Here is a 10,556-nt window from a genome sequence, read left to right on the forward strand (position 1 = left end):
GAAAATCTTTTGGCCTTCACTTTATAATTTTCTACTCAGTGTTTTAAAAGCTAAGGGAACTCAAAATTCTTAAAAAGATGAAGCAATGGGGCTTCCAGAAGGCTGCTGTGCACAGAATACTTGCATGACTTGACATAGCTGGGGATTGAGGAGCAGGGGATGGAACCTGCACAATCCCCAAAAGATCTAGAACAGTCTAAATTTTGTATGTGAACAGAGCCATGGATTTACAGATGACAAAGATAAGCTTTTTGTAGTTATTGTGTAATTACAATTTGAAGATAAATGTTTCCCTTTGTAAAAAAGAATTCTGATATGCAAGCAGGATATGAAATTAATTCTATTTTGAAAGAGAATAATTATTATACCTGTGATACTTTCTTGCAGATTTGTGACTAGAAATTCTCTCTGTGGTCTTCTGTCTAAACCTGTAGTCATTCTCCCATTTATTAAACACCCATTAGCATCAAGATTTAGCGAAAGGAAAACCAGGACTTAAAATTTAAATATTTTTGTTGTTTAGTCATTTTTTATCATGTCCAACTCCTCTCTTGGCAAATATAGTAGAATGGTTTTCCATTTTCTTCTCCAGCTCATTTTACACATGAGAAAACTGAGGCAAACAGGATTGTGTGACTTGTAGGAAGCCAGATTTAAATTCAGGAAGATGAGTCTTCCAGACTCCAGGCCCAGCATTGTATCCACTGTGCCACTTAGCTGCCCCAAACGCAACTATCTAGTTTTGAATCCCAGCTTTTCCTACAATAACATGGACAAATCTCTTCACCTCTGTTTCCTCTTCTGAAAAGTAAATGAACTTTATGGTCCCTTCAGTCCTTTCCCACTACAGATTTATGAACAGAGCACTACAAGATTCTAAAACATGAGACTGCATAATTACTAAGGCACAATAATCAACTATTAGGAGTAGTATGGGGGCACCTAGGTGGTGGAGTGGATAGAGCACCAGACCTGAAGTCAGGAGGATCAGAGTTCAAGTCTGGTCTAAGACACTTAATACTTCCTAGCAGCGTGACCCTGGGCAAGTCACTTAATCCCAATTGCCTTAGCAAAAAAAAAAAAAAAAAAAAAAAAAAAGTGATTTGGTAGGAATAACAATGCATTTGGAACCATAGGAGCTAGGTTTGAATTTTGATCACTACTGAATGCACATAAACCTGTGACTAAGTCATTTTTCCTCTCTAGGCCTGAGTACTGTAGAGTGTTTTTTGTTTTTTTACACAACTATAAGACTTAACATTGGTACCTATCAAATGACATCATATTTGGCTGTGTTTTAATCTGTTGAGATCTTTTTGGATCCTTATTCTGTTCTTTCCATCATCAGTTATGGTCTTCCCAAACAATATTAGCAATAATTCTTTCCCTTTTTTGATCTGCTTTTTTCCCAATAAAGCTAAAAAACGCTTTTTTGCTTTCCTTAGCATTCTTGCCAGCTTAATTTCATCCTCAAGCTTTGTTCTACTAATAATATTCTTACAATATTATGCCATGTTTTTGTATTCATTTTCCATTTTCTGCCTTTGCTTTCATCTTCTATGCCTAAATTCCCTGTATATCTGCAATTTTCCCTTTTCTTCCCTATCAATATTATTCTTTCTCACTAATTATTGGTGAGACCATTGTTGGCAACATGCTATAATCTTCTTACACCTACTAACAATCTTTCCATTGTGCATAAGGTCACCTACAATTTTGATACTTCTAAAATCATTGTAATCTAGGGATTTGACAGTCATATCATTAACAAAAGAATACACAGGTTCAAAAAATGGGCTTTTGCAATAGCGCACAGCTTACTATCATAGGTGATGCTGTGAAATTTTACAAATTTTAATATGAAAAACATTCTTATCAATGTTCAGCTTTTCCCAAACTATAGTGCAATGCTTATTAAGCCCTTGGCAGAATATAGTTGTTAACTGACATGGCATCCTAGTTACTAAAACCTTTTTCCTCAGTATTTCTCTCTGTCTCTGTCTGTCTCTGTCTCTCTGTCTGTCTCTCTCTCTCTCTCTCTCTCTCTCTCTCTCTCTCCACACACACACACACACACACACACACACACCGACATATACATATGTAATGCAATGGTTTGTTTTAGGTTGATTCATTCTACACAGATTTGGGTTTTCAGTTTAAATTTGCAAAATTCACTCAATCCATTGGGTTCTGTTCATTCAAACTTAAATGCTACACAATATGACTATATTTTACTTTACCTTGTATTTCTCTCCACTTAGCAACTAATACTTAACATCCTTCCATTAAAAAGGAAGGTATTTGACCACCAGATTTAGGAAATAAGCTCCTATTGTATTCAAATATAACCCCAGGCTAGTAAATTGTGAAAGTTTTCTTTGCTTGCTTACTTCATTAATATTTATGATAAATTACTTAACTATTTAACATGTGCTGGTTGTTATGAAAATAGTCTCACTCTTTTCAGGAGTAAACTTGTTCAGTGATATTGAGTCATTTGCCCAGATAAAGTTTGCTGTAAGTAATTAGAAACAACTGGGCCAGACACTGGATATGGACCCTTCATTATAAAAGTTAGAGGGAGAATCGGAGAGTCAAGTTTCCTCCAAAAGAGAGACAAAAGATGAGCCACAGTTTGTTCTCTTCAAGAATCAGACTGTCTTAACTATCATGATTTATCCTAAGTGGTAAAGTAGTGTTAATGTGGTACTTAAATAGATGAATGTCAAGGTAAGGAACTTGACTCAACTAGCAGAAAAGAATTGTCTATGCCTTAGGAGGTAAGTCTTAAATAAGACTTGAATTCCAATCCACTATTCTTTCCCTATACCATGTGATCTTCCTTTCTGTTCTCTTAGTATTGCTGAAAATAATCTTGAAGATGATCAAAACAGTGTACAAGCCAGAAAAAGTTCCTTGAATATGAATATAAATCAACTAAAGCCTAAGAAATAATACTATATAGATAACCTTTTAATTGAATTTCTTCTTGTTTTACTTGATTCTTTGTATTTATATATCATGGATATACATACATCATAGATTTATAGATTTTTTTATATTGTATATTTATAAATATACATAAGGTATATTTACAATACATATTTTTATATATTTATTTACACATATATTTGTTGATTTTGTCCAGTCATTGCTCAGGGATGTATTATTCAGGGGAGAACTCAGAAAATGTCTGCAAACATAGTATTAAGGATACTGTGGATTGGTGACTAATTATGCTATACTTGAGGCAGTGAAATTGTGATTCAGATCAACACAGGAAATATTCAAGAAATACATCCCTGAGTAAATTAGTGATAATTATGACTTCTAGAAATGTCTCACAATGCAGACTGTTTATTTTTCACTCTGTTTGCCACTCTTAAACTCTTCAAGTAACATGTTCAAAAGTTGGGAAACATGGGACCATGATAGCATCACCAGGTTTATGGGATAAAGTCTGCCAATATTTAAATTTCATGTTTCTTTGACCTACAAGAACAAAATAGTAAGATAATTGTGTCAATTTGGCAACTATGGGTCCAATTAATTTTTTTCTCTTAATGGGAGCTGAAGTACTTCATCAGTTCTCTTTGATTTTTTTTGGCTTTCCACACAAGTTCAGCCAAACATGATATGAATGTTTTTTAAAAAACAAACCCTAGATTATGGCCTATGACAAATAGTATATTTTGGAGTTGGTATCTGTCTCATGATCATTTTGAACATCTGGATCCTTGAAATTTCATTTTTGCTACTGGTTTTAGAACTAGTATCTTTGTCATGTTTTATATTTCTGTAGATGATGTAGTGCCACCATTAATCCTACATTTCATCCTACATTTTGATTTAGCACACAATTCTGAAGTTCGTTCTTTTCTTGAAGGTCATCTTAGGGAAATATTTGTTTCTTCTTTATCATGCAGTGCTACCCATTTAGAAAAATGAATGGAATGTAAGCTTTTTGAAAGAACTTTCACTTTTGTATTTGTATTCTCATCATTTAGTACAGTGTCTGTTACATAGAAGACTTTTGATAAATGTTTGTTAATCCATTGAGTAAATTAATACAAAAGGCCTAAATGTTCAAATATATGCATATATACATACATGTATGTGTACATATATATATGTGTGTATGTATTTTTTATTTAGATGAAAAGGTCCATCTTTACAAAGTAAACCAATAAAAGCAAACAATAAAAGCTTCTTGAAAAGATGTTGGCAGTCTAACTAATAACTAGTTAAAAGTCAAGTCAATCATTCATCATAGTATTATAGAGAAACTTCCCCAGGATAAGCCATTTCTTTCCACAAATCTTGTCTTTGATCTGTACTATTCATAGTTAATTAGATGGTGGCAACATAATTCTGATTACAGGTTTCAAAATTTTCTATGCATAGTGAAAGCAAGTAAATACAACAAAGAAATCTCAGCAATTATGCTACTTAACATTAAGCCATCTCTTTTGTGATGCTGACATGTTTTTGAGAAGGAACACTGCATTCACTTTCTTTAAACAAGGTTTTATTAATAATAATAATTCACAGCTTTAAGTTATATAAAGTGCTTTTCTTACAACAACTCTATGAGATAAAATTTCATGGCTGCTAGGTGGCATAATGGATAGAACACTGGGTCCAAATTCAGGAAAACCTGAATTTAAATACAGTCTCAAATTACAAATTGTGTGATCCTAGGCAAGTCATTTAATTTTTGTATGCCACAGTTTCCTCAACTGTAAAACGGGTAAAATAATAGCATCTATCTCCCAGGGATATTGTGAGGATTAAACAAGAAATATTTGTAAAGCTCTCAGCATGTTGCTTGGCACATAGTAACTACTAAATAAATGCTAGCTGCAATATGACTCTTGGCCCACCACTCCATCCACTGTGGTACTTAGACTGGTCCTAAAGCACTGGATCTTGCAACAGGAATTTCTTTAAGATTTTCATTCTGTAAATAATATCTTACATTTGAAAAATAAAGTATATAGAATAACTTTTTTAAAAGTTCATGCTAGAAACATATAATTCTGCGGGTTGGAGCTAGCTCATAAACCCCTCATTCAGGTTGTCATTGGCTTGGACTCGATTTTCTTCTACCAAGCCTCTTATTTTACAGATGAGGAAACTGAGGCCAGGAAATGTAAGTGATTTGCTCAAGTTAATTGTCACAGGTGAAATTAACATTCAAGTCACCTGGCTCCAGACCTAAAGTTCTTTATTTCTTTATTAAATTGATCATCTTTGTGTGTAGGGGAAGTTTTATGAAATATCAAAAGAAGTAAAGATTCTTCTACATGTCTAACTTTTTGTTGAAATGATTTCTTTGGGGAATTCTTTGGGGGAAGACTGAGCAGCAGGAAAAAAATAACTTTAAGGTTATCATAGATTTTTAAAATGTTTTTAATATCATGTTTTCTAAGTTAATCATAAAAAATAATGCATGTAATTATATATGCATTTTTTTGGTCTGTGCTATATCCTTGTGTTTCCTCTTATGTGGTCTATATTTAGATATTTAATTATATATTTATATAATTTATATAATTATATAGTCCTCTAAGTATGTCTCTGTTGATTCTGTTAATTTTAACATTTAAACTCTTGGAGAATAATGTCAGCTCTACTTACCTTATAGTAATTCCTACTGTGGTATTATATCAATAATTATGCCCATGAGGGGCATGGTGATAGTGCATAATTTGTGGGACAGGTCAGAGCAAAGATCAAGGACCTTGTAGCAACAATTATGTTAGTCTATGGTCCATAGACCCCAGGTGACCTTCAAAGTGAGTTTTATTTGTTCGTTTGTTTGTTTTTTGCTGAGGCAATTGGGATTAAGTGACTTGCCTAGGTTTACATAGCTAGGAAGTGTTAAGTGTCTGAGACCAGATTTGAACTTAGGTCATCCTAACTTCAAGGCTGGTGTTCTATCCACTGCATCACCTAACTGCCCCCAAAGTGAATTTTTGATTAATCTATAGAAAGACCCAGAGAAGCGCCAGGCACCCTTATTCACATTAAGGAAGTCATTTGAGATTCTGTATTATAAATATATTCAATAACAACAATAACCTATTTCCTGTTATCTCTGAAGTGGAAACCAAGGCTATATTTTGTAGGTAGGTTAACGTACAAGCCCTTTATAATTGGAACAGAGTTGCCATTGTTGCCATTTCCAATGGATGGTGCGAATAACAACTTGTAACCATTATCTTTTTATCTTCTCTGGTACCTTTATCATGAATAGAGGCAACTTTGGGTATTGGGAAGCTCTGTCAACAAAGTGGAAATTCTGTCTATTCTTACTAATCTGGAAAGGCTAAATCATAGGCCCAGGCATGGGCTATCTTTGTGATATCACAGGAGCAGTCTAGATAAATTTGGAAAGGTACATCCCGGGTTGACTGCAGAGAGATGATTTTTCTTTTTTGACCACAACAATTCTGTAAATTCATCTACTAAATTATAGAGGGGTTGCAAAGACCTTCTGATCAAGGGATCATAGAAAGGGGCTTCTTCCCTTTTCCTCATATCTTTCCATCCCAGACTCCACTCTGAGCCACATAATTTCTAAGGCAAAATTGAGATAAAAGAGTAAAAATAAAAAAAAATGTAAATAGTGAAAAAGTTCCTTTCCCTAGTTTTTGTTAAATTTACATAGCACACATTGCTATAGCAATTGTAATCACCTGAACCAGAATTCAATCAAGATATTAAATGAAATTACAAATTTCCACAGTAAAGTCTGGAGTTATATCTTATCATTGACTACCACAAGTTTGGTTTTCCTTTGCATTAGTGACATAATTAGTAACTTAACAATTGAAAACTGACAACAGGGAGAAGGCAGAGCTAAGCTTATTTTGTTTCTGTTTTGTCTGCAAAGGAAAATGACCTTTACATTGGAATTGATGAAACAAAAATATCTTACAGAGAGTTGATACTTCAGATAAATAAAGAGATAGAGAATACCTTGTTGCCCTTGAACTCGTTAGATGAACAGCATTGTCAGATGAAATTACTGAGCCGCCCTTAGTAGTATTTTAAAGATATTGGAAAATGGGAGCAATACCACAAAAGGAAGAAGGGCAAGTATTGTCCCAATTTTTAAAAAGTGAAAGAGAACAAAGTGTGCCAACTGTGAGTCAGTAAGCTTGATGTGGTTTCTTGTGAAAATTCTAGAAGTCATTAAAGAGATGATTAATCTAGGAAAGAAAATGATTATTACAAAGAACCAGCATGGCTTTATCAAGAGAAATATTATTTCCTTTTTGTGACAAGATTACTAAATTCATAGTTGATGGGAATTTTGTGATTATAGATGATCAAAATTTTGGCAAAGCTGTTCATGAAATAAAGTCCAAAGTATATCTCGGACTATATACCTATGGAGAAGATGAGGAGTAAGAGATATAATGAAGGATAAGCAAGCTGTGACCCAAGGGCCAAATCTTCCTACATTTTGCTTTTTGTATACCTAGAAAGTTAAGAATAGGATTGGGTTGTTTTTTACATTTTAATACAATAAATCTTTATTTTAGAATGTTAAAAAAACAAAACAAAATCCAACACATTTTTAATTCGCCAGCTATATAAAATCGGACCATAGACCATATTTTTTCCTGTGGGCCGTAATTCTCCAATCTCTGAATTAAATTATAATACGATCAGATGGATAACAGAATTGGATGAATCGCCAGATTCAAGGAAGTTGCTAATTGCTTAATGTCAGCATGACAGGAGCCCTCCAATGAGTAGTAGTCCACAAGGATCTCTGTTCAGCATTATGCTGAGTGACATTGTCATTCATGACTTAGATAAAGTCATAGATAATGTCTTCATCAAATTTGCAGATGACACAAAGCTTAGAACTATAACTTACAAAGTGGATAATAAAATAAGGTTCCAAGAGGATCTTGACAAACAGGAACACTGAGCTAAATCTAATAAAATGAATTCAGTGAGAGTAAATAAAAAGTTTTGAGTTTTGATTTCACAGTTATGAGAAGGAGAAGATGCAGGTAGATAGAAGGTTTTTTTTTTTTTTTTTCTGAAATGTTTAGAGGCTCAGTATGAATGGCAACCAAAAAATTTAGTGCAGTCATGAACTGCATAAAGAAGGGGCATTGGTTCCAGAAATTGAGAAGTAACAGTCCCACATTTCTTTGCCCTTGTCAGTCTTCTGTCTGGAATATTGTGTTCTGTTCTGTACATCATAGTTTAAGAAAGTTGTTGATAAGTTAGAGAAGAGGAAGTCACCAGGTCAATCTGAGCTGGTTATGTATAGCCTGAAGAAAAAAATCAAGAAAAGTAGATAGCACAGTTGATGGAGTATTGGGCCTGGAGTCTGAAAGAACCAAATTCAAACCTAGTTTCAGACATTTACTAACTATGTTATATATGTAACTATGTAAACTGTTTGCCTCAGTTTCCTCTTCTGCAAAATGGGAATAGTACCCATCTTCCAGAAATGTTGTGAAAGACAAAGATAATATGTATAAAGTACCTAGAAGCTGTGTCAGGTACATGGTAAAAGCTAAGAGATGATGATGATGATGATGATGATGATGATGATTACTTGGCAGCTCTCTCCCAGTATCTAAAGGAATATTGTGTGGAGAGGGGATTAGACTGTTTTGTTGGGCTTTTGAGGGCAGAATCAGGAGCAGTAGATAGAAGTTGCATTTAGACTTGAAGTTAAGAATAACTTCCTAGTAAATAGATATGCCCCAAAGTAGAATGGGCCCCAAAAAGTGGTAAGTTCTCCTTCCTGAGAAGTCTTCAAACAGCAATTGGATAGTTCTTGTCATCATATTAACAATGATGTCTCCTTTGGTGAAGGAGTTGGACTAGAGAAATGTGTAAAGTCCCTTCCAACTTGGGAATTCTGTAATTTTCAATTGTGACTGAAGGAAGCATCAACAGCCGTCTGCAGAATTAAGATGGAATGTTTGTCAGTCTGAGATCATGTATCTAAAAATACTATCAGGGAGATCAAGTCATCACACAATTAATGAAATGTTTGAGAATCTTGCTGCCATCTTGAAGTGAAAATGAACACAGCACATCTGTATCTGCCCTGACAGCACACACATGTGGGCTTTGCATGTTTAGTAGCCTTAGAGGACAAACAAATTAAGTAGAAAAACAGTCAGAAGTTGGCATAAATAAATACCAACTGTGTGTTTCCTTCAATTTGCTTTACATTTGGCATCTCATGGAGAAAAACTTGTCAAAACTCTTCCTTGGTTCTGAGAAACCAACTGGAGTTTTCTTTATTTTTCTTTATAAACCCTGTGGATGCTTCTTTCTGTGGCTTTTAATTTGAAAAATAATTATTTTTCTTTTCTTTTTTTTTTCTTTAGACCTGAGTCTTCACAACTTCAGTCATCAAGCAAGGAACCCTTCTCATCTGAAAACATGTCCTTAGAAACTTTAAAAAACAGTAGTCCAGAAGATCTTTTTGATGATATGTGACTGTCTCCAAAAAACACTTTGATGATATTTGGCTATAATCTTTTTTTCTTTCCTTGTTTTTGTCTTAAACTTAAGGAGCAAAGTTCCAACTTGACAGTGGCTATTATACCTTATAATAATTACATATGCAGCATGAAACAATTGTACAGAATGGATTACACATGTATCAGATATGATTTCCTGACAGTAGCTCATTATTCAAAGCTGTTCCCGCCCACACTCCTCTAATTACATCAAATCTCAAAGTCTCTCCAAAGCCTGCATCTGTTTTACCCAACACACATATGCTCTATATGCAGTCTGTCTAACTCACTATGTAAGATGACTTTAGAAATAGAATTAAAAAATAGCCTTAGCAATTTAATTTCTGATTTTTTCTTTAACCATTTCTATTGAAAAATATAGATGTTTGTGAGTTGTTTTTTTTTTTTTAATGGAAGGATTAAATATGAAACATACCCATTTTTAGTTTGTGATTACACATCTAAAGCATCCATCAATAAAATTTCTGATATCTTAAAGAATCGGTGTCTTTTGAAGAATACATTATTTAAAATATTTCATTCCTTTCCTATAGAGACAGGCTTAGGAAAAAAAAGCACTTGACAAGAGAAATACCTTTTATGTTGCTTAAGTAAAAAGAGTCAAGTCTATCAGTGTTAGATGGTAAAAGTCCCAAATACCCTTCTGGAATTCCCAAAGCCAAAATAATCCTACATTTACAAGTGAAATGAGCTAAGCTGTTAAAGCCTATTTCCTCAAAGAACCTTGTTGAAAGAGTAAGGGTTCACCAATGGATGGATGTATTTAATGCAAAGAAAATAAGTACTTCAGAGAGTTAAAGTATCTGTTTTGTGTTGCTCGATTTTACATATATATATATATATATATATATATATATATATATATATACATACACAATAAAAACTCACTGTAGCATTAAGTTCAAGGAACAGAGATGACTTCCATGTGATTGGGTTTGGGGGTGAGAATGAGAAAGGACCCCTATACATCATTCAGTACACTGGGAGAACTGACCAAGCTGATGAGAGAGCAAAACATTT

At 33.8% G+C, this 10,556-nt stretch overlaps 1 protein-coding gene across 3 annotated transcripts in view; it reads left to right on the forward strand.

Annotated features, from left to right (window-relative positions):
* Positions 1-10,024, forward strand: part of XRCC4 (X-ray repair cross complementing 4) — a 377,298-nt gene extending 367,274 nt beyond the window's left edge. For 2 of the 3 annotated variants that reach the window (XM_031967172.1, XM_003759871.4), the window contains one exon: positions 9,381-10,020. In XM_031967172.1, coding sequence (XP_031823032.1) covers positions 9,381-9,492 — 112 coding nt within the window. In that variant the 3' untranslated portion in view covers positions 9,493-10,020. Of the gene's footprint in view, positions 1-9,380 lie in introns of all 3 variants that reach the window. The other variant, XM_012541393.3, reaches the window with a different exon arrangement.
* Positions 10,025-10,556: the final 532 nt, after the last annotated feature.

The sequence above is a fragment of the Sarcophilus harrisii genome, chromosome 1, assembly GCF_902635505.1.
Source record: "Sarcophilus harrisii chromosome 1, mSarHar1.11, whole genome shotgun sequence".
Classification (NCBI taxonomy): Eukaryota; Metazoa; Chordata; class Mammalia; order Dasyuromorphia; family Dasyuridae; genus Sarcophilus; species Sarcophilus harrisii.